This window comes from Empidonax traillii, unplaced genomic scaffold (genome assembly GCF_003031625.1).
Source record: "Empidonax traillii isolate 1590-97213 ecotype Southwest subspecies unplaced genomic scaffold, ASM303162v1 scaffold16:size2589160, whole genome shotgun sequence".
NCBI classification, from domain to species: Eukaryota; Metazoa; Chordata; class Aves; order Passeriformes; family Tyrannidae; genus Empidonax; species Empidonax traillii.
Genome location: NW_020955209.1, coordinates 2475765 through 2499595, shown reverse-complemented (window position 1 = coordinate 2499595; position 23831 = coordinate 2475765). Strand labels below are relative to the sequence as shown.

Below are 23831 nucleotides of genomic sequence, written 5' to 3'. Positions count from 1 at the left end.
AAGGGAGGGTTGATGTATGGAGGAGGGAGCCCAGGCTGAGAAGAAGGAAGTCAACTTTTGACTAAATTGTGATTAGTGTGCACTGATCTGAATCTCAACCCCCAGCTTTTCTTTATACAGTCTTATCTCTTTTAGGCATCTTCACTAACCAGCTTTTGTGTTCTGAATTTTGGGACTGTATTTGTTGAAGGGACTTCCTACTGGGGAAGAACTTGTTGTACAAGCTGTTCTGGTACATGAGAGATACACACATAGGTCGATACCGTGTAAATGGAAAGAGTTCTCATATCTACGTTCGATTCATATTTAAAGTAGATTCTCTTTTACATAAAATAGGTCCTGAACCCAAAATTCTGCTGAAATGTGTTTCAGTGTGCACTCTTTTGAGTTGCCTAGCTGCACTTGGCTGTACTAGTCCATTTGGAAAAATACTGGGCAAAGGAAAGAGTTGGAAAATAATTTCACAGTAAGGAACAGACATGCTGATTCTTAGAAGTGCCACTTAGAAGTTAATTGAAAACCTTGGAAGGTTTCTTTCTGGGTCTTTCCTCACCTTTTCACATAATTGCAACACTACTTTAAAAAGTTTTCAAATTGGTTTAAGGGCACCTAAGATGAGAGTCTCTGCTTGATGTAAACTGTTGTTTGTAAGCAGCAAACCATGGAGATAAAGTGCCCTTCTCCCCAGGAACTGTACTCTGTCCAGGGTGATGTGCACTTATGTAATGTTCCAAGTTTTTACCAGACTGAAAATATGTGCTGTTTCTTCAGGCACTCTGCTTAAAATCTTCAGATCTAATTTGTTGACTCTAATTCCCTTCATGTTCCTTTCACAATGTTCCATTAGTTAAAAACTTTCTGAGCAGCTGCCCACTGCCTTTGCCCCCTGAGACAACTGGAAACATGGGCTAAAGGTTGTAGATGGTCTGATCAGGAAGTTCACATTAGTGTCAAATGCAGTTGCATTGCTTCTCCAACAGTTGGTGGAAGTTTTGTCTGATGAGTGGAGGAAAACATTTAGGGAGACACTTGTATAAAACATGGGAAAAATGGATGCAGCTGTATTCCTTCAAATCTGATCGTGACCAAAATAGCAGGATAAATGCCATTAACATTTAGTTGATACTTTGCTAGTTGACAGAAAACATAAAATAAATTTGCTTTTAGAGATTTTATTTACTGTTTGAAAACTATAATGTAAGTTCTGTTGCCCTCTTCTGTCAACAAACTGTTCATAAAAAACCAGTTGCTATATTCTTGTATTTTGTAAAAAACGTTTTAACCATACATAGCTCAGTTAAGAATTTAGTAGGAAACTCAAATGCAAAATGCTTCAAAATAGGCAACTTCCATCAAGAAAGTATGTCTAAAAAGGAGTGGAAAAGGCATTTACTTGCCAAGTTCAGACTTCTGTTTCTACTGCAGCTTTTGATGATATTCCTGACTTTTAAATAGGCTGGAGTCTTTCCCATGCCCTAGGTGCTTGGGATTGAACATGTTTTTAGCTACTGTTGACTGAGAATTGTTAGCTAGTAACCCTCAGTGTGAGGCTGATTGCTTTAAGACTGGCTCAGACACCTCTCTGCCAAATGTTCCTTAGCACTGTACTTTTAGAAAGAAGTTTTGCATAGTGACTTGTTTGTGGTTGTTCTTTTTTAATAGCCACATAAACGTCAACCAGCTGGCACGCAAGGCAGCGTATCAGGGTTGTAGGATAACTGTGTCTGGTACCTTTCTGTCGTTCTTGTATCCACATGCCTTCTTAACTTAAACTCTCTCTTGGCCAGTGTTCTTGTGATTCCTCCATACTCAGCCCTGGATTTGTGCCATCTATCCCATACATGCCGGTTACTTATTACCAGGCAGGCCTGTCAGTGCCTGAGGATGTCGTGTCCCTCTCTTGGGAAACTTGTGGCCGGTAAGGCTTTCTCAAAACAAAGGATCATTTGTTGATATGTAGAGCAACAATTCAGAGACAAGAATATTAAGCCAAAAACCTAAATGTGTGTTTTGTTTTATGTGAATGTCTGGTTATGAGGCAGAGCACGCAGTTGTGGGTTGTTTTTTTTCATCAGTGAGTACCCATGCAGAGAGTTAGTCTGTTTTTAGGACTTCATAAATAGTGCTGTCGTTACCCACACACATTCTTCTCCCTTCCACCCCTGCCCTACCCTCCCCTTCCCTCCTGGAAGGTTGTATAGACAAGGGAAAAAAGGAATTTGGTCATTTGAGGCTTCTGGTAGCTGGTTACAGAGTCTCTGTAAAATGCTGTGTGCATAACCCAGGTATTTGATGTGTTTGGAGCAGGTTCAGACCTATTATACATGTAGTGCCCAGTGATATAGGTGGTTCTGAGTGCACTGCACTTACATTTCACATGTTTTCAAAATTTGTTGATTTACCAACATGTGTGGTGCCCACCTGGGCTGTGCCCATGTTACCATCCAGAAATGTAGGGCCCCTATCTTGTGATTTCTCTTACTGATCTTCTCCCTGCAAACCAGCTCCCCAGCTTGCCTCCAGCTGATTTCTTCTTCCCTCTGCCCCTCAGAGCAGCCTGTGTTAAAGGTTCACAGCCGTTAGGAGAATTTGTCCAGTTGCTGTTTCATGTGAAACTGGGCAAAGTCCTCCACTCCTAACATATTTGCTGTACAAGCTTATATGGGGGTTATCTTTCTTTCCTGTTCGGGTCAGCTTAGGCGTGGTCAGACAATTAATTTTGGTTGCTTGTACAAGACCATTTCCCTCAGCCAGGGCAATGTGCTGCCAGAAACAACCTGAAGTCTCAAGTGACCCCAGTTTAAAACATTCCCTCCCGGCAATGTCTTGATTGTATTTCAGCAAAATAATTAGTGCAGGACAGCTATTAAGAAAGTGCCTGCCTGTGTGTGTAATGCTGCATTATTCTTCTACTCTTCTATATTCTATGAATTTATTGTAGAAGATGTAGCCCTTGCACGTGGAAGAAATAATATAGATGATATTGCAGTATGAATTCAGGGATATGGGGTTTTACTTACATATTCTTTCAGAGCAGAGAATCAGCCTCTTAGAAACAATAAAAGGAGCCCAGGGAGCCCTCTCATTTGCCATACTTGAACCTCCCTTTGTGGATCCTGGTTATTGCAGGCTCTACACTTCAGCTGCTGGCTGTGGACATACAAACACCTAACCTTAGCAAAATGACTCCCACTAGGCTTAAGTTTAAATCTAGACGGACGATCCTCAGGAGTCCTCATTCTTTCCATAGCCGAATGCCTGAGTTCTGCCCTGCCAGTCTTTGCTGGTTCAAATCCTAGTTCAGATCCTCACTCTGGTTTCTCTGTGAACCCCAGGCATAAGCTCACCAAAATGATTTCCCCTGGACTCATCCCATTCTTATTTGTTTTAGCCATTATGCAGTGATCCTTGACATCTCCAGACCTACGCTTTGCCAAGTAATTCCTTCTTTGCTGCAGCTCCAAAGAGCTGGCCTCTGGCCCTTGTTGGCTACAATCCAAGCTTGATTTAGCCTCAGCCCTACCAGCTTCAGAGGAGTGTGAATTTCTTACAAGTCACATTACACATCAAATTATAAATGATAATTTGTTATTCTTACTAAATTTATCTTTAAATTTACAAAAATAATCAATTATTTTTGCCGTAGTCTCTCTCAAGAGAAGACTTCTCAGGAAGATGACAAACGCACCCCGGTAAAGAAAAAGCATCCTCTCTGCTGTTGTTAGTAATACAGGCAAGTCAGCAAATGAACCAGAGTTTTTTTAGTAGCATTTCAGTTTACAGGCTTCAGTGATTATTATTGCATCTTAATCGATACTGGAAATATGTTCCAGTTCTGCCAGAGTTTTCATTTTCTGCCTTGTTTTGCTGACTTAGAATCCCTGCTGAGTGTCCAGGGGGCAGTTGTCACAATGGTGAAAAACAAGGGACATGTGTATATTTGTAGCTTTACTGACAAAATGAGAGGGTGTTTGAATGCTATAGCTTCGTATCCAGTACAACAGACCTATAAGCTCCTATTTTAATACTTAGTAAAAATGTGTGTGTTAAAAATGTATGTGTGCATTTTTATTTATTTACTTGTACTTTATTTACTTAAAACTGCTATAGATTGGACTTCAGTAGTGGCTTGGACTTCAGCAGTATTGAGTGTTTAAAATGCTGTATAGCAAGGAGACAGGGTGGTCCAACAACAGTAGGTGGCCTTTCTTCTCTCATAACAGCAACTGGTTGATGTAAAATTATGACTGTTTACAAACAGTGGATTTAAGGCTAGGTTCCAATATTGTGGTTAACTTAGGAAAAAAAAAAAAAAAAGACACAGTGGTATTTGAACAGAAAGTGCTAGAATTGGTTTCAAGCCTGTTTTAACTTAGTTCCTCATGAAAATATGCTTTTGAGAAGGTAGGTGGGGGAAGCTATTAACAGGTCCATGATTTGGACGTCACCATTGCAGACAGCAGTTTTACAGAGTCCAGAAAAGTATGTGGGTTTATTCAGATCCCGAGCTGCTCAGTTGCAGAAATCTCCCAGCGACTTTACAGTTGTCCTGCAGGGACCCAAAGCCTCTGTGGCCGGTGGAAAAGTGCCAAGGTGGCAGTGGCGGTAGGAGGGTAAGATGACAGTCCCACAGGCAGCTTGATGCCAGGCCAGCTTGTCCCAGGGGCCTTGAGGGAGCTCTCCAAGCTCTGAAGATATCCAGGATTTAGAAGTATGCAGAAACGCTGTGTTAAACAGGGGCACGTGTACGATGTCCTTGAAGCACGTGTTGGCAGTGGCATTGCAGGTTGCTGGGGCTCATCAGAGCGGGTGTTGGTTTTCCCTGGTCACAGGGCAGGGGTGGCTCCTCATGGGCTGGGAGGCTTCTGCTCCCTGCTCTACCTCCGGGGGGTGTCAGTGACCTTTTAACTTAATTTTAACAGAGAGAAAAAGAACCAGCGTGTTACTGCAAGTGGCAAGAGAGTAAAACCCACTGCAGGGAACGACACTGATTGCTGAGTAGGAGACAAGCCAGATCTTTTAGGAGTTGTATCAGCAGGAAATCAGTGCTTTTCTCCGTTCCTCTGTTTTAGAAAGCAAAAGCCAATAAAATGGTTTGTGTCACAAATCTTGGCCGTGTCATCTTCTCAGAAGTGGAACAATGAAAAATACAGCGCTGTCTGAATTTTAACAAAATACCAATAATAACTGCCAAAAATGACAAGTAACACATGATTCATGTAGGTAATGTTTTTTCATTATTCTTCTCAAGCAGAGGCCTTAATGGGTTTGGTTTTGAGTATAAAAGCAAAAAGAAACAGATCTAATATGAAAATGACAAATCTGGTGTTATCTCCTTAACTTATAACAATCTTATGTTGAACTAGAGGATGATCTGTTTTCCTAATGGCCACCATTAAATCAATGATGTGAGTTACTTTCTAGGATAATGCTACTTGCTTTTGTACTTTTTGCCAAGACAATGTTCTAAAGGAGTTGATAAATCCTATATGATAATATTGTACTTGTCTTTATATATTAGGTAAATATGGTGAGAGATTCAATATTGAGGAACTTGCAACTGTCAAGTTAGGTCATTACAGACAGCGCAAGAGGAATAAAGTTTTATAGTTATTTGGATTTTTTTCCTAATAAAAAACTTTGATGGTTTTCCAAAACTTCCAGACTCAGAAAAATGACGTGTATTATGTGGGTCACAGCTAGACTCTTAAAACTGAAAATAAAAGAACTGATTTTTCTTTTTTTTTTTTTTTTTTCTGTCTGCTGCTCAGAGGCACTTGGAGCATGTGCCTGAAAGTGGCACGTGTGTAAAGAAAGCCACAAAACAATTCCCCCAAACTGCAGTTACTAACGTAAAGGTTCCTGAATCTCTAGCAGTAATTCCTGTATTAGTTTAGTAATATTTAACTTATCTCATTGTAACAATTAAGCTACAGATAAATAGCTGAGAGTCATCTTGAAGTGCACTAAATGGCATGACATGCTTTTGTCGCATTCCATTCTTCTTACTTGTCTTTTCTGGGGAAAACATTGAATTCATTCAATCCCTTCACCCCACCCCACCCACCCCACACGCAAAAGGTAAACCCACAAAAAAATCACTTAGTTTTTGACTGCAGTTTGGGTATATGTGAGATTAAGGGTTGACTTGAAGTCTGACAAAGCATTTTCTGAATTGCTAGTTTGTTCCTTGGTGACGGCTCTGCAGAAATAAGCTTTTTGTTTGTTGTATCTGCAGAATCAAGGCAGGCGTGAGCATCACGCAATTTTCTAGAAACACACCTGAGCCCCTAAAGGTAAAGATGGCAAAAAGCTTCTGGTGAGATGAGCTTCTGGGTTGCATGTCTGTATGTTCCAGAATATGAAATCAGGTTTTAGTTGCAACTTTTTCACAGGACGCCTACCCAGCATTTCCTGTACACTCGCTGTAACCTCACAGCAGTGCAACTCTGGATCACCTGCTCTCAGTGGTTAACACCAATTCCAGTAAACCAAGTGTAACACTCCAGTACTCCTGCAGGCATTTTTTCCCCCATGTGTTTGCTGCTGTGTCTGATTTCTGTCAGAAAGCTAATAATAAGATGCGTTTCACTGTTTTCTCTTTTCATATAAAGACTATTTCTGAGGTCTGATGCAGTCAAAAACAGCTCAGAAGCTTTAAACTCGCGGAGATGATTCAGCTGGCCTTCCCTTGCTTTGAAGACATGTGTTTGCATTGTGTAAAAGGTTTGTTTGCAGTTGATTGCCCACTGAGTGATAAGTCCACCTCCATCCGTGCAGGACAGGCCTTCCACAACCGCATCTTTACATGATTGTGGTGAGGCAGGGTCAGACAGCATTCCAGGCAGCATAGCAAGTAAGGTACTGCATTGTTTCCTTGCTCTTCACTGAATCAATCATGAGGACTAGGAGCTGCAGGAAGTTTCCAAGGGTGAGTTTTCACCCAGTGGAGACAGGATATTCATCCATTTTCAGTATTCATTTTGGGGAGAAAGGACTGGAGTATAAGATGGTAGCATGGATCTCAGCTCCAAGGAGCTGTGAAAAATGTCTTGGGCATTGGCATGACCCAGCAGTTTGTTAGCTAAAGGAACAAGAGGAGACCTGTTGAGGTCAAACTAGTTCTAGACAGCTGTGAGCTCTGTTAAATTTTATTTTTCTTGACTAAACTCCAAATACACTCTTTTATTAAGGTTAAACTAGTATTGTTTAACCTTAATGCTTGTTTAGTACCGAGAGACAGTGGAGTGACTGGCAGCCCACAGATGTTCCATTCCCCAGGGTGTGACTGTCTGCAGCTGGACAGCTGATCCCCTCCCTATACACCCTCTAGCCACCAAAAGATCAGAAGATACCTGTGAGTTACCAAGGTCAGCTTTCAAATAGCTGACACGGACTTGGATTTTGGGAGAGCTGAGTCTGGAGGGAGTTGTTAACCAGAGTATTCTTGCGTGGTGTAGGAATCTAGAGCCACCTCAGAACAGTAGCAGAAGAAACCACAGCTAGCCAGACAAACAACTTTTATAGTTCAGCTGCTGTTTATCAGCCTAGGAGGAGCTGCATACCCTCATAAAAAGAGGGAAGAATAATCTGGTAAGACATTCTTTCAATCTTCTAAGCTTTAGATATGCATCTTTAATCTACCTATTCGCAGTAGTCTTAGAAACCATGGTTCTGTTTACATGTCCTTGCCAAAGTATGAATAATCTCAAGATCTCAACTTCTTAGAGCTCCCTAAATTAAACTTTATACTTCTGCTACCTAATAACTGCTGAAGGAAATGTTAAATTTGGACAAGCCTTGGTGACATTAAAAACAAAACAACTTGTGAGGTGGGTGAGCTGTAGAAATATTAAAGGCAGAAATTACCAGAAAAATTACTCTTTGGGGGCACTAAGAGTCCTGAGTGATGAACCAAATAGTTCAGGGAACAAATGAAGTCACCAGAGTTCTTTCAAGGCAGTGAAAAGCTCAGGTGAAACAACCGAGTCTCACAGCCTCGGAGAAAAAAGATGGTGTGTCTTTGGTGGAGAATACAGTGGACTAGAAATGGCCTAATTTACAATAACTCACAAACCCCCATAATTACTTGCAGGTCATTTGCCCGTTAAAGCTGAAGATGTGGGCATTAAGAAAGCAGAATGTAAGAAAGATCTAGAAATAGAAAAATAGCATTTCAAGGACAGATAACATTGAAAGAAAAGACAATAAATGTAGTGTCTGAATGTGGTAAAATGTTCAGTGTTAGCCAGCTGTACAATCCTAAAGACTACAAAAGGAAAGCTTCTTTATACTGGTCTAAACTGATCTCCTGATGTGGCCAATTGTCAGCCCTCCACTCTACTAAACAACTTGTATTTGTTATTTTTATAAAGGTATCAGGTGCAATGACATTCCAAAGGGGCTGCTCCTTTTTGACACGTACAGCAAGAATTTAGACTGTGGGAAAAATACATTTTATTCTCCTCCCTAGAGGAGCATTTCTAATAATAGAATGATTTTTTTGAAGACTTCCAATCAGATTAAGGTTAAATGAAGGAGAATGCTTTGAAATACTGACCATTTTTTTCTTAACTTGCATGCTAGGATGATACATTCTTCTATTTAATTTAAAATCTTTCATCACTATAATGAATGGTTTGATTGCTGAGCCGTATCGTTATCATGATGAAGATTTTTGTTGTTTTAGAAATAACAAGTGTATAATAAAGGGATAGAAGAGATTAATAGATACACTTGGAAGGGTAATGACTGCAGTGAGGAACGAGTGGACTCCACAAGGAAATGTTCAGAGCAGCCGGTGTGGGGCTGTCTGTTCATTGCTGAAACACCTGGTGACTTCATTAAGGCTTCACATACATTAGGTGGAGCTAAAACAAATCAGGTAGCTCAGAGCCCCATTTATTTGTAAATGTTCCTGGGAAAGAATCATCAAAGATCATCCTCCAAGATATTAGTTTGATGTCCATGGGCACTGCAGTAACAGGTGTTTCAAGTGTTCCAGCTTGGATAGCTTTTCTTTGGAAAGAATTTAAGATTTTGGTTCGCCAGTTTTTAGAGTCACCTCTTTGTGCTGAACTTGACTCAAAGAAGTTTCCCTATTGGACTGAAACAGAACTGTTCTAAGTTACAGCTGCCAAGTGCAGGCATATGTGTTTGCAGGATCAGGCTTTTCACACTGTAGTTGGTCTCATTTTTGCTTCCCCAGGAAATTTCTTTTAACTGTAGCAATAAGGGAAATTTTCATTTCTGGTAATGTTAGATGCCACTTTTTTATGCAAGCAACTTTTATGGAAGTGCTTGCTATGAAGGAGTATGCTTCCATGCTTTAGATGGTGTTTGTTTTGAGTATCTCTCATGCGCTATTTCTGGGTGAAAGGAAACTGGCTACCTATCGATATTTTCATGTTAAACATCTGTTGCTGTGTTTTCCCTTAGGAGCATTTCATTAGATCTCTGTTTACTTGCATCGATACAGGGTCAAACATACTGATGTGTTTCCCCAGGGGAACACTCCAGTTATGCAAACCGTACCATAGATCTGTCCTCGTGTCCCCCGGCTGTGCTGTCGTTTGCACTCATTAGTACCCAAACGAGCTTTGTGCCAGTCTCAAATCATATTCGCTGATGAAATTGCTCACATAATTTGTCTTACCAGCTCCCAAATAGAAATAATTTCAGTCTGCAATTGTGTACTCGTTTATAGATGAGATGAGCAGGTGGCTCAGGTTTGTGTGTGCTCTTTAATTTGGAGGAGTTGCACTTTGGAAATACTCGTGTGAGAGCTGGAGTGGGGAAAGGGCTTGCAGCAGGCTGGAGTGATGGGATTCTGCTAAGTCAGAGACATACCTGGGGCCTGAGCAGAGCTTGTGTACTTAGGCCATATGGGAGAGCTTTTAAGTCCATTATTATTTGTTTGCTGTGGCTGTGCAACTTCCTCTTCGCCTTTGTACACAGTTTTTCTGACATGCTGTCACTGCCTCCATCTATCCTGATAGAGAAAGCAAAGGACACTATATAATTTCCTACCTTCTGTTGTTGAGCTCGTTGTTTAAAGAGAGAGAATTTCCCTTGGATGATGTCAAAAAAGAATCTGTATCTGCCAAGGTTCTTTGTATAGGAACAATTGTTAATATAAACAGGCAAATACCCAGGCAGGGCAAGAACACTTCAGAAGTGAGGGAGTGCTGCCCTTCCTCCCCTCACCCCTTCTTCCAAGCGTCCTAACAAATTCATTGAAGGGGATGGCCATTCATCTGTCATTCAGGAAGACTCCTTATGGTGAGGCATCTCCTTGCATTTCAGCTTTCCTCTCCTTTTCAACAGTTTTTCTGAGTGCAAACCAGTTCTTTTGCTGTGTTGAAAGAGAACTGGCCATTCTTTTTTTTTGGTTATGATTTGGCCTGAAGTAAGGAAGTAACTAGTGGGAATTCAGCTGTGTTCTTCCATTAGTTTATTTTTTTAGGTCACAAAATGCAACCTTCCCTGCCAGTATTGCATTCTTCTTTCTCCATACTTCTGTCCAGTGTTTCATGAAGTGTGAGTAAGGTAGGGATAACACTCCATTTCTTCTGGAGAAATTTACCAGCTTCAAGCCAAGGCCCCAAAAAGGAAAGAGCTGTGGTACTTGGGCATCTCTATGTAATTTAACCGTATAACTGCTGCTAAGCCTTTCACAGTACAGTATCCCTGGGCTTTTCAGAGTTAATTGCATAGCCTGGAGAGATGGTGGTATTTGAAAGGCAGAGAGGAAAGTAAACCTTTAAAGCTCTTGAATTAGAGATGTGCAGAACTGCTGCCTTGCGTCATGTTCCCCTGACAGCACTGTCCTCAGTGTTTTCTGCACTTTCAGCTGCAAGGCTTGTACACCCCTAACGGGAACAGCCTGTGAGCAGTTTTTCAGTGTTAGGTTTTACATTTAACAGAAGTGTAAAGTTCGGCCGCATGGAATTTCCCTGCTTGGTTGTTAGCTAGCTTGGTAGGGCTCAAAACCGAGCAGCCTGAATTGTAGGCAGAATCCTTCTTCCTCCAGGTAGTTATGTTTGGGGGTTCAGAGCTGTCCTGGTCCCCTTCTCATCAAAACTATGACAGAAGTTATCCTCTTGGGGTCTATCATATTTTATTTTAATTCAAAATATTTGAAGGAAAATGATCTAACAGAGTGTAACGTTATAAATCTTATATTGCTGTGGAAGAAAAAAAAAATCACGTGGGCCTGCTCAGAGACTTGTTTCTTTTGAAATAATGGATTCCGTAAAGTTGCAGACCAAAAGAGGTGGGAGATGCGAGGCATCTGGCAGAGTTTACAGCCCTGGGGGGTCGGCGGGCGCAGCACAGCCTCCTGCAAACAAAGGCCGAGTGTTTTGCTGATGCGATTGCAAAACATATGTTTGCCCAGGACTGTTATGATCTTGGGAATAGGCAGGAGGCCAGATTTCTGCTGCAGCAGCAGCAGGCACTTAGTCACACAAATATCTGCAAAATGTGAACCTCCTGCGATTTCTCGGTTTAAAAGCCGTAATTATTTCGTTGCTTAAAGAGAAGGTAGAAACTCTTGCATAAGGAACTGGGGAGGAGGGGGGGGAAAGCGTTTCCCGAAGAGCGCCTCTGTGCCGGGGAGGAGAGCGACGCGGAGCGGAGCGAAGGGGGCCGGAGCTTGGGGCACCCCTGCGGGGCCGGGGTGGGCTGGGGGCCGCTGGCTCTTATCCCCCTGCCCGGGGCGTTCTCTGGCATTGCCGGGGAGCGGCTGGTGCCGGGCGGCCGCTCCGCCCCTGCCGGGCCAGGCGGGGGGCGGGCCGGGCTCGGGGCCGCCCCGGCCCGGCGGAGCCGCGGCAGAACCGCAGCGGGGCCGCAGAGCACCGAGCCCGGCCTGAGCCCCGCAGCGCCGGGCCGCCAGCACCAGGTACTCGCGGGTGGCGAGGGGCAGGGTGTCTCCCCACGCCTGGTCCCCGCGGGGCTGCACCTCCCCAGGGGCGGGGGTCTCGCTCCCCGGGCGCATCCCCCGGAGAAATCCCTGCTGGAGGGAGGGGCGGGGGCCCGAGCAGCCCCTTGCGGCTCAGCCGCGGGGCCGGGAAGGCAGGAACAGCGCTGCCCTGCGGGCGCCCCTCTCGGAGGGTGTCGTTCGCGGGTCGCAGGTCTGGCTAGCTGCGGGATAACCAGCTGCAGCCTGCGGTGACTATGCAGAGCCTGTCGTTATCCTTCCCATCGCCCCTGGTCCCCGAAGGGCTGTGTACTGCTTGTGTGTGTGGTGGCTGGGTGTCTCCTCTGGGTTCTCAGGCTCACCCAGGTGGTTTTATGCCTCGGAATTGCCCGGTATTTATTTCGTTCTTGCATAGACTTGGTTTATCCTTTCGTAAGAGTAAGGCTGGTCCTTGTAGTGCTGATGGAGGAGAGCTTGCTGTAATTGTAAACAAGTGCAAGTCCAGAGCATTATTTTGGGCAGGAATGAAACTGATGATTTAGATCTTTCTTGTAAATTTCTTAGTGCCACCACGTTAAGATTTTTTCTTTTAAAGGAAATTTTTAAATCCTCAAAACTGCTTCAGATTGCCGTGGAACTTGTTTTGAATTTTTCTGATTTGCAGTGATCTAGTAACTCATTGGTACATATGGATATATACATGGATATATGCTTTGCTTTGACATAATCCAGCAGTACCATCTATGTAATGCAAACGCTAAGTATCACATTTAAACTTGTTTCCTCCTGTGTCACCAACTTATTGGTATTTAAACAGTGTTTACAGCAGGGAAATTGCAGGCGTTCATTCCAAATCCTTTGCTCTTTACTGCTTTCTGTTACATTGTGCACATTACAGAAGTGCCGGATGATAGAAGAGCTGGTCACTAATCAGTGAAATTCAGTCTCAGTTTCAGTGAGCTCATATCAAAAGTAAATTGGGTTGTGGATTCTAGGCAGTTGTGTCACAAAACCACTTTAGGAAGAGCTGTTACTAAGGAAGAGTAGTAGGTAGCACTTGGATGCCTTGAGACTACTCCAGTTGGACCTGTTCATACTACTCAGACCTAGAAGATGACCAGAGAAGAGGTGTTAGAGCTGGAGAGCAGTCTGGGCTTTGCTTTTATTCCTCCCATTGTGAACAAGGTGTGTGACCTTGGGGACACGCTCCCTTGCCTTGATTTCTGTCTTGAATCAAATCACATAAACTAAATGGGGATGTTTTTAAAATCAGATATTTCAAAGGACTTGGAGGCATTCAGAGAAAGTACACTTACTGATATTGAAATTAATGTAGTTTAATTATTTAAATTCATATAGGAATGATATATTCTGTATGAAATAGAAACAGTTCAGCATTTGCCATGCTCTAATTCCAGTGAAGAGTGGTAGGTCTATGGAACAAAGTGCTTTGTAACAGAGGGGAAGTACTTATTCTCAGTTCTTTGAATCTGTACAAGTGGAGACATGTCTGGTGCTTCAGCTGAACCACAGTCTGAGATGCCCAGCAAATGGATCCACTGCAAAAATTTAGAGTACGTGAGCATTTTTGGGGTAATGTTTTCCCTGTCAGTATAATGTGAATCAAGGTTTGTTTGAGAAAACCACAACAATTGCAGCTCCTTCAGGATTAGGTAAATGAATAAAATAGGAAAAAGTGCCAGTTCTGCATAGCCCCACATTTAGAAAAGGTGTAAGATTTGTGGGGTGTTTTGTGTGTGTGTTTGTAGGAGAAGAAACATATTTAATCACTTCTCTTTGTTTCTTAATCCCTTCCTTTCCAAGAGCTCTCCATCTGATATGAAACTACAGTATTTACCGCATTTTGCAGAACTGAAAATACAGCTTTTAGGCTGAGTATGTATCAGCTTGGTGACAACTTGTCCTGTGGGGCCAGTTGTGCCAGTCCTTGTCGTTAAGGTCCTAAACAAGGAAACTCCATTTGTAGACTGTCAGTGTCACCACCAGTGAGGTTTCGCTGTCAGTGACCCTTAAAGGGGAAGCAGGAACCAGACACAGTGAGTGAAGCAGCAGCAGTGGCAGCAGCAGCAGCATGAAGCCTCTTAGGCTGGTAAGTGCCAAAGTCTCCCTTGGAAACGCAGCAGAGCCTTCTTGGACCACTTAGATGCTTAGGGGCATTTCATCCTATAAGCTTATAAAGGCCTAAATGGGTATTTTTAATGCCCATGCCTCAAATCCATTTTGTAGTATAGTAAGCTGAATTTTCAGCACTGGCATGTTGGAGGAATTAATTCTGTTAGGAGATTGTGTTGAAGAGTTTTTAACCCACGGCTTGTTGTGCCTTTCTGAACCCTAAACTTTTGTAGGAATGCACTTAGATTATATAAAGTGGTGACTGGTTTTCTAGGAAAATGTTACCTCAAAAAAAAAAAAATAATTTCAAACTCATTTCCCTTCTCTGTTTCCTTACTTTAAATTGTTTTATATTGTATTACGGGGTGTGTTTTTTATATAATTTTGTTTGAATCTAGCTGCTTTTAGTGCTTAATCAGGACACAGATGATTCAGATAAAAATGTTAATCCAAATTTGGTGAAGTAAATTGATAATTACAATTTTATTTTGCCTCTGGCTTGTCTATGATAAAATGTTCTCTTTGCCATTTAGAGAAGGTCTAAGTAAGTATGTAAATAAGTCTCCCTGCGAGATAAAACATTTGATAGTGGTACTGACTGTAATTGAGGGGAGCAAAATGACTCACTGTGGTAACACCAGGGAAGCAGTCTGAGCGTTGTGGATCACAGCTAGTGCTCAGCTCATGAACCCTGACTGACTGAAAATTAGCAGTTTGGTAATAGTCCCCAAACTCATCAGACAAAACTATCATTGAGTTTTGGGAGAGGTTTTGTGGTAAGAGGCAGACCTCTAGCTGCAAGGAGCCAGTAGTGAGGGAGCAACAGGATTGCTGAAGAAGCATTTAGGAACACTGTGAAAGAAGAACTGCAGCTGAGGTTTGATAGCTGTTCCTGTTCCAGGGGCCTTGTGACTTGGCTTGTAGCTTAGCTCTGCTTCAGGTGAAGAAGCAGAAGGTGCTTTTCTAGGTGAAATTTCTGATACCAGATGTCTGTTTAGACTGTGACTTTTTATTTTCTTCACTTACACTTTTAAGAGACTCAGAGCCAAAGCAAATGATGTTGTATTGCTAGCAGAGGTGATGTGTGTTGAACTTTTAAATATTTGTAATCCTCTTCTGCGCATCTGCTGTTCGATTTTCTGTCTCAAGCTTTGACTTAAATTTGACAGGAATGCTGTTCCTGCCAAGACACTGAAAAAAGTTACCTAAAAGGTGGACTCGATTGACAGTTGTAAGATATAGAAAAGCTGTCAGTTGTGTGAGCTTGTATGTGTTGGAAGCTTTAGAGTGGTCTTCTCTGAGCATGCAGGACAGATTTTTGGTCTGGTTGTCCTTCCGGAGCTGAGTGTGCTAAGTAGGCCAGACTGGTGAAAAGAGAATGGTAACTGGGAAGTATATAATTAAGTTTGCAGACTTGTCTCATTAACTTTTCTGTCTCAGTCTGAAGAGCTGTTTCTTGGTGTGAATTTGCATAAAACATTTCCTGGCTGAGAAGTCTCTGAAAAGGCACAGAGTCTGATGGTTATGGCATTACACCGTGACTGGAGTTCAAGCCACCAGTCTTCTGTAGCAGATTTTGTAACATATGTAGCTTTTTTGTTTCTCAGGGTGGTTTTTTTTTCCCCTTCAGTGGGAGATAATACATTTGCTCTACCTCACAGGAATCTTGCATTCTCTAAATACATGAGATGAGTTGCTCAGATGATACGGTGGTGATGAGGGAATGGTGATGAACTGTTCACCAGGTTCCTGTTGAACCTAGTTCCCATAGAAATAACGATAGTGGCTGTAGAGAAATACAAGTTACCTTACATAAGGGGAAAGAAGAGGCTTTTCTGGGATTTCCAGGGTTGTCTCTGCCAACATAGCAATACAGCATTTATGTGGCAGGTGAGCAGTGGAGTGGATTGCCACCAGGCAAGGCCCACCTCCCTCCATTAGCTTGAGTTTCTGGGTGTTGGAAATGAAATCTGTTCCACCCTGGGTCCTCAGCTTTGCAGACACCTGAGTTTTATGGTCTAGCTTTGAAGATGGAGTGCCTCTGATGCAGCAGCATCATTATTATTTATTATTATTGTTATTATTATTTATTTGCACCTAAAGCCTCAGTTGTGGTTGGCTTTCTGCTGAGCTTGGAGCTGTATTCAGCTGCAGAGTTTCTAGACTGAATGAAAGTGGTGTGGTGAGGTTGACAAACAGGAGGAAAGGAGCTGGGAGAAGTTTGATGCAGAGAACACGTCACTAAGTAGGTCACTTTGGTTTGCAACTCAGTGGTCTGGAATTGTATGAAAGTTGCTTATACTTTTGTAATAACCAAAATAATTATAGTTTTTTTCCCCAACTGCTGCTCGTCCTGGCCGTGACTGCATTACCAAGTGCTTGTTGGTGCTCCGGGTGAGGTGGTGCTTTAGGAGGAAGGTGCAGGAGAGAGATGTGGTGTTTCTAGTCAGGATGCAGGTCTTGCCTTTGAAAGGGAAGGAGAGTGGTGCTCCTTGAGTTAAGTGTATTTGGAAGATGGAGGCTTAGTGAAGGGTATTGTGGAGCATAGAAATATGTTAAAAATGAAGGGAAGATTCACTAGGACTGTTTTGAGAATTATTATTGTGTTATCTATATAGTATTTGAAATGTTGATATAGTGGGAGCACCCCAAGATGCCTGCTATTTCTGAAGTACTAGGAGAACTTTTTTTAAAAGATACTTCCGAGAAAGAGGGGAAGGCAGTATAAAAGGTTTGCCATGGCTTTTAACTGAAGAATAAAAGTTTTCAAAAGACTTCTAACGGGTCGGATTTTACACAAGTGTCATGACTGTGTTAAGCATGCACTTCATGACAAGCTACTTCTGTTCTCAGCACCCACTGAGAGAAACCCCCCTTTTGCAGATGGGAAACAGGGTCATCTTCACAAACCCTTTGCAACTTCTCTGTCAGAACAGAGACTTGAACCCAGGCTTCCCAAGGACTGGGTTGGTGCCATGATATCGGGGGGATGATCCCTCTCCTCAGTGAAAACAAAGCAACTTATTTAATCCTTAAAAAACCTCTTAAGTCACTTTGCACAGAGTGAGTTAAGTAATGTGTAACCTGTTATGTGCAGTGTAATCGTCAGTTTGACCTCTGCTTTAAAAAACTGAAGCGTGTTGACAGTGATGTATTTTGTATTGCCAGGCAGAATATGTTAGCAGCCTGCTCATCTCAAGTTCTTAAATTTTGGGGGTTTTTTTCTTCCTCTTACTGTTCTGGGAAAGACTGAAACATAGTTGTTCAAGAACTAAACTTCAAGGTATTTTTCTTGGAGTGCTCGATTTGGCAGACACCTGCAGACATTGGCTAAATGAAATGCTGCTTACAGGCTGCTAATTTAAATGATGCTTACAAACTTCTTTTGCTTGCTGTCATTTGGATGTAAGATGTTTCTCTAATTTGCTAGTGTAGTTGTAGCTGAAATAAGAAGCTGTGCCAGAGCTTTGAGGAGAGGTGGCAATAAATTCCATCCTACAAGTGACACAACTTGGCTGACAGGGAAAATTTGCTTGGGAATGTTGGGACCCTCAGCAGAAAAAAGTTGTATTGCAGAGAAAAAGTGAAAAGACTACTAGTAGAGAGCTGCCCTTTGATCTCACTTCATCCAAATAAGACTTGAGAAATGAAGGCATCTGACTTAGGATTTGAGGAGACTGTCAGAGTCTGAAGAGTTTGATGGTTGCCACTTAGACCTGTACTGATTTTTTCCTGGCTCTGAAGCTGGTTTTTAATCTTAGGGGAAAGTTCAGGGAACAGTAACTGATTAATAAAATTGCTTTCATACGGTGAACTCATGCAAATAGAAACCTCAGCTAAAGACAGAAAGAGTGCAGAAGGGAGTGCAACCAGTATCTCATGTTTATAACAGCCTTTATCTATGTGGGGAAAACGTAGCAAAGTTAAAAACTGCATTTGGCAGGGAGTTTTGGAGGCTTCATCTGCTCTTAGAGGCCTAAACCAGCTGAAGATGCCCCTCTGCTCTGTGTGGCCTGAACTGGCTCAGTACACAATATTTATTTATCGAAATCCAGTTGAGAACCTGGATGGAGTTGGTATTGTCACAAAATGGATGGTTTGGGCTATGGAATGGAGGCAATGGATATGTTCTGAAAGACAATTGGGAAAGATGGAACAGATAAGGAGCCCAAACCATTAGTTTATATATAGCCTAGTGTTCTGCACTCACCTCCATCCTTTGCATTAATCCCAGGCCTCCCTCCATCTGTAGGAGTGCCATGTCATCAGCTGCCCTTTGGGGAGCTGGTCTGGGAGACATGGCTCCCATCTTTCCTGGGGAAGCCAAGCTGCTTGCTATGGAGTAATCCCCTCAGGAGAGCTGGTTTGCAGCGAGTGCCGCACACATTGCGGAGGGAGCCTCTGCAGGGATGGTGAGTGTGAATGTGTGAGGGGAGGCCATATCTTGCTTTGGTTCATGTCCCCTGGACCCTGCTGTGCCTTCTCTGAGGGCTGCGCTGTTCCAAACGCAGAGACTGCCCTTGAACATACAGCTCCCACCCTTCCGAAGGGAATGGTGTAATAGGCAGGGAGGGCACAAATTCATCCAAGTCTTTTAGGCGTTTGCTCCTTGGCCCACAGTGCTGTAGGCCAGTCAGAAAGCTTCATCTAGCTGAGGGAGGGGACAAGGAATGAACTTCCAGGGGGTATCTGACCTCCCCCTTACTTGCAAGGTAACATGTCCACAGAAGTGTGTGCAGGGGACGTGGCTGCTGCTGTTCTGATTGAGCGAAATCCCCTCCCTCCTTCCCTCCAAATGTGAATAGCTTTTTATCCTGTCTTGAAAAGAAAGCAGATGCAAATGTAGATCAGGTACTTTCAGCAGTTTAAGTGCTCTTTGAGGTTGGGAAAAAAGAAATCTGATTAGGGTTACAGCTGTTTCATTTCCTGACAGATGCACAGAGTGTTGTGTGCTGGCGTACTGCGGATGTGCACACACACACAGCAGCCTCGTTTTGTATCAGTGGCATAACCACACAGCAGCCGGCATGTTCTGAACTCCTTGTCCTGGACACCCTGCCAAAATATGCTCTATGCAGAGTTTTCTGTGAACCAGGCTGTAGTGTGTTTGTGTGTGTGCGCATATAAATTTGTGTGTGTTTTCTTCACTTGACAGGGCCTTTGTTGTTGAACTTTTTGTTGCTGGAGTGGGGCGGTGGGCTGTAAACAAGCACAGCTAATTATAAAGCACTTGTTTAAAAAAATGATTTGCATTTGTGCAAACAGTACTAGTAAAAGTGCCTGTGTAAAAATACCACAAGTACCCAAATAAGCCCAGCTCTGAATGGAGAACTCTCTTCTGTCTTGCAACCACAGCTAAAAAGCTGTTTATAACTAAATGCTGAGGTGGTGTAATTTTCTCTTCTAGGAACTTGGAATAAGAATTCCTAGACCACTGGGACACGGACCAAGCAGATTCATCCCTGAGAAGGAGGTGTGGTAGTATTTTCAAGTACATAGTGAACTTTATGCTTTTAAGGAACATCCGTTCAGTAGTAGGGCACATTTGCTTTCAGAACAGCTGCTGAGCTGCAAAACATTTTCAGTAGTGATCACATTCAGTCCTGGGGAGACTTTGGCCACAGTTCTAGAACAGTAAGAGCCGTGGGGAGCTTTGGAATAGTTATGACCCCTCCCATACTGCTATCTAGCATGAGAGAAACCCAATACTGTTTCCTTGTGAATATCCGGATGTAATTTCCTACTGGTCCACAAGGTACCTGCCCCCCTGCTCTGGGATTGCTTTTTCTTGAGCTGCTGCTACCATTCTGAAGAATCTGAGAAGCTTCAGAGTGTCGTGGCTGAGCATTTCTGGTGCTTCTCTCCTAATTGTCTGGTAAGAGAATTTGGAGCAGAGGAAAAGTTAGTATTATGCCTGTGGTTTTCTGGGAATTTTAGCTAGCTTTTTACCTCTTTCCCTCTTTTTTCCATAGTAAAAGTGGTTATTCAATTAGATTTTAGTTATAATAAACTAAGTTAGATCAAGCTTGGGTGTTCAAGAAAGTGAAGGTGAGACAGTTAAAAATGAGAAGTCAGTGTTGTATGAGAGAAAGACCAAAACCAAAAATCTTCTTTTGCTGTTATAACCATTTGTGATCTCCTAAATGAGAGGTATTAAAAGGATTTTATGTGCCTGATGTGCACTAATGCCATTAATAGATTTATAGCATAATTCCTTTCACTTGGAGCCTCTGAGCTCTGTGGTAATACATTTGTTTACTGTTTTATTGGTGGTACTTGGACAATATTGCTCATTGCTCTTTCCTTTCCATCAGACAATTCAAGTGGGAAACGAAGACGCCACGATGCACACGCTGTTTGCAGATTCTTTTGCCACGCTGGGCCGACTGGACAACGTTACCTTGGTGATGGTTTTCCACCCGCAGTATCTTGAAAGCTTTCTAAAAACTCAGCACTATCTGCTGCAAATGGACGGTCCCCTCCCGCTTCATTACCGACACTACATCGGGATAATGGTATGCAGCGAGCAGAAACAGCCACTTTGGCAGCAGTCTCTGGTCTTGTTTAATAGCACTTATTGCTGTGCTTTGCAGCTTCTGGTTGGAAAGGCATTTCATCAGGAGCTAAGGGGGAAAAGCAAGAGTAGCTTTGTTTGTGTCTGGTTCACAGATGGTTTCATAAGATCAGCACTTAACATTCATAGTTTTGGGAGGACTGTGAGAAAAAGGGGAAAAAATCTGTTATAAAAATCAGACAATTGTTTGTTATTGGTGTCCTTATCTGCCCATTCAATGATCTTTGCTTGCTGAAGTTGAATTAAAATTTTGGGCTGTGCCTTAATTTGATACAGAAAGAATTAGTGTTTGAATAAATGATAATGGGTCTGTCTTGGCTGAAAAGCTGCCTGTAGTCTCCCTTGCTATATGCGCTCTAAAACCTGCTTTTGCTGATAAAAATTCAGCTAGAGGCAGCTTCTATCCCCTGGGGAGTATGATGCAGCATGGATTACTTGCTTCAGGACATATGATAAATCCATGCCTGTACTTCCCCTTGAGTATAATAGGCATGTTACACCTGTAGCCAGCTGTAGTTATAGTGTGTATGAATGAGGGATATTTATGTTCTGAGAACAATAATCAAAACAAGCTGATGTGTTAATCTCAGAAATTTTTTTTTTTTACTTCAGCCTTTGATCACTTTGATCACTGCAAGTGTTGTTCTTGAATATTTTGAGGAAATGATGACTATGTTACTTGTCATAAAGCACTTTCTGTAATTGTTTTCTGTATCACATTGTGTTTTCCTTTCTAGGCTGCAGCACGACATCAGTGCTCTTACCTTGTTAATCTCCATGTGAATGACTTCCTTCATGTCGGTGGAGACCCCAAATGGTTGAATGGTCTGGAAAATGCACCTCAAAAACTGCAAAATTTAGGAGAACTGAACAAAATGTTGGCTCACCGACCCTGGCTTATCACCAAGGAACATATTGAGGTAGGTCTTTCCTGGAGTAATGTGAATGTACCCTTTTTTACAGTAATGCAATCACAAATTCTTAGGATTTAAGAGCCAGACTGGGTTAAAGATGTTCTCTATTAGTGACTTTGACTTCAGCGCTACATCACTGTGATACAGCATGATACAGTATCGCTTGTGCCCTTGTAAAACCAACGTGATCATAACTGCTCTTAAATGACTAAAATTTAGTTTAGAACGCATTTGTAATTTGACTTTTCAGAGTGTCATGCACCTCCTCAAGCTGTGTGCTTTCAGTAGCCAGAGCCCCTGGGTGTTTGAGAGGCTGCCAGAGGTTCGGCAGAACATCAGCCACCACTTTTTTGTCAGGGTTGCTGCTGGTTCAAGTGCTGAGTTTTTAGGCTGGGCTGGAGGGAATGGGCTGGCAGAGCTGCCCAGGGGAGCACAGGTGGTAGAAGCCACTTCAGCACCAACAGGCCACGAAGGGGCTGCTCCTCTGAGTGCCCACCCAGAGCAGCCAGCTACGAGGGCACATAGAGTGTGTGTGGCGACAGCAGCTCTCATGGCAGGGACAGGCCTGCCCCGGGCCAAGCCCTGGCTACTGGAGCACCTCCTCTGCTCTCTCTGTGCCCTGAGCGAGGAGGACGTGGGTGCTGGGACTTTCTCGTTGCTGCCTTGCCAGGTGGAGAGGCTGTGGCAGCTCCTGCTGGGAGGCAGGACGCTGGGCTGTGGGGGAGGGCTCATGCTCTGCCAGAAGGCCCCAAACCTCCCACACTTTCCTGCCTGAAGGGGAAGTTTGGGGTTTGAAGCTTCTTGTCAAATCTAGAGCATTCCACCCCCAGGGACAAGATGGAGGGAGCCTGGCCCTGATGCCAGGTTTTCACATAGTTGATCTCTTAAGGAGTTGCCAGGGTTTTCTGATGCTGCAAAGACCATTTGACAAAACATGCAACTGTTGTGGTTGCATCTTCATTTGAGGTGTGAAATTTCAATGGAAGTCAGTCTGGCCTCAATACAAACCACACGGTACAGAAGGGAAACCCAAACCGATTCAATCGCTGAGGACTAGAGAAGAGAGAGAAGTCACCTCCTTTGTGGCTTAACCCTGGCAGGTCACCTGGTAACAGGATACTGAGCACACTAATGGCAGCAGAGAGTTGGGAAGCAAGATTGGATATTGGAAAAATAATTTTGCCTGGTAAAGAAGTGTGTTGCTCAGTTGCATTAAGGTGAAGGTCTTACGAATGACTTTTGTCTTGCATTATATTTTAAGCAACTTTTGAAGACTGAAGAGAACAGCTGGTCCCTGGCAGAGCTGATCCATGCGGTCGTTCTCCTTACGCACTACCACTCCCTGGCTTCCTTCACATTTGGTTGTGGGATCAGCCCAGAGATTGACTGTGAAGGGGGTCACACCTTCAGGCCCCCTTCCGTCAGTAACTACTGCATATGTGATATTACTAATGGTTACCACGGGGTGGAGGAAATCCATGCCAGCCCAACTGGAAATAATCCAGTAAGTATCTGTCTGAACAAACAATCTCTTTCTACAGTAGTAGTTTCTTTGTAAACTTAATACGTGGAGGGTGCCTGTCTCTTTTCACTCACTGGGAGTGGGATTGATGAGCCTAAACCTGCTGGAAAAGTGTATTTAGGAGGAGTTGAAATGACAGTGGTAAGCTGGGGGAAGCTACCAAAGGGAGAGAGATAAAATCTCTGTTGTCTTTTTTTTTTGGATCTCCTGTCATTCTCACGAAGGCAAACTGAGATGATTCCAGGTCTCAACTAGTTCATGATGTGTGTCCTGAGCAGCAGTGGCCAGGAATGCTTTTTTCATGGGTGCAGTGGAAAGTTGGCTCTGCCTTTGATTCCAGCCTCTGACTTTGTTGCCTTGAGGTGTCCCGTGATGCATCACACAACAGATCATTTCAACAGATCACTCACAGTTTTCTGACTGTCTTTAAAACAGCATTTCCTGCCTGCAGCAGTTATGCTGATCTGTACTTGCCTTCACTTAGTGAAAAGCATGATGTGAACTGCACTTTGGTGTAAGAACAGCCATGAGGGCGTTTTCACTGCAGGGTCCTTGCCCACGAGACTTCCCTGCAGTGGTGAGGGTTTAAATGGCATTTAAATTTTGTTTGATGGAGCTTGCTGGCTCTCTCTCTCTGAAGGAGCAAACTGCAGAAGGCAGAAAGGGGCAGAACTGTATAAATTAAAGATAACTTTATTACGCTTTGCGCTGATGGATTTTTACAGGACCAAATGCCAAATTAATAGTCTTGTGGTGTTAAAACAGCTC

The 23831-nt window shown here is 43.1% G+C and overlaps 2 protein-coding genes across 10 annotated transcripts in view; one reads left to right on the top strand and one right to left on the bottom strand.

Annotated features, from left to right (window-relative positions):
• Positions 1-23831, top strand: part of SESN1 (sestrin 1) — an 81095-nt gene that overhangs the window by 52202 nt on the left and 5062 nt on the right. The window contains exons 1-5 of one of the 3 annotated variants that reach the window (XM_027895640.1): positions 11885-11902; positions 19461-19526; positions 20368-20568; positions 21365-21547; positions 22803-23045. In XM_027895640.1, the coding sequence (XP_027751441.1) occupies positions 20398-20568; positions 21365-21547; positions 22803-23045 (597 nt within the window). In that variant the 5' untranslated portion in view covers positions 11885-11902; positions 19461-19526; positions 20368-20397. Of the gene's footprint in view, positions 1-11884; positions 11903-19460; positions 19527-19837; positions 19929-20367; positions 20569-21364; positions 21548-22802; positions 23046-23831 lie in introns of those variants that run through there. The other 2 variants (XM_027895622.1, XM_027895631.1) reach the window with 2 other exon arrangements.
• ARMC2 (armadillo repeat containing 2) overlaps positions 20562-23831 on the bottom strand; it is a 73072-nt gene continuing 69802 nt past the window's right edge. For all 7 annotated transcript variants that reach the window (XM_027895574.1, XM_027895534.1, XM_027895552.1 and 4 more), the window contains one exon: positions 20562-20676. In XM_027895574.1, coding sequence (XP_027751375.1) covers positions 20670-20676 — 7 coding nt within the window. In that variant the 3' untranslated portion in view covers positions 20562-20669. The remainder of the gene's footprint in view (positions 20677-23831) is intronic.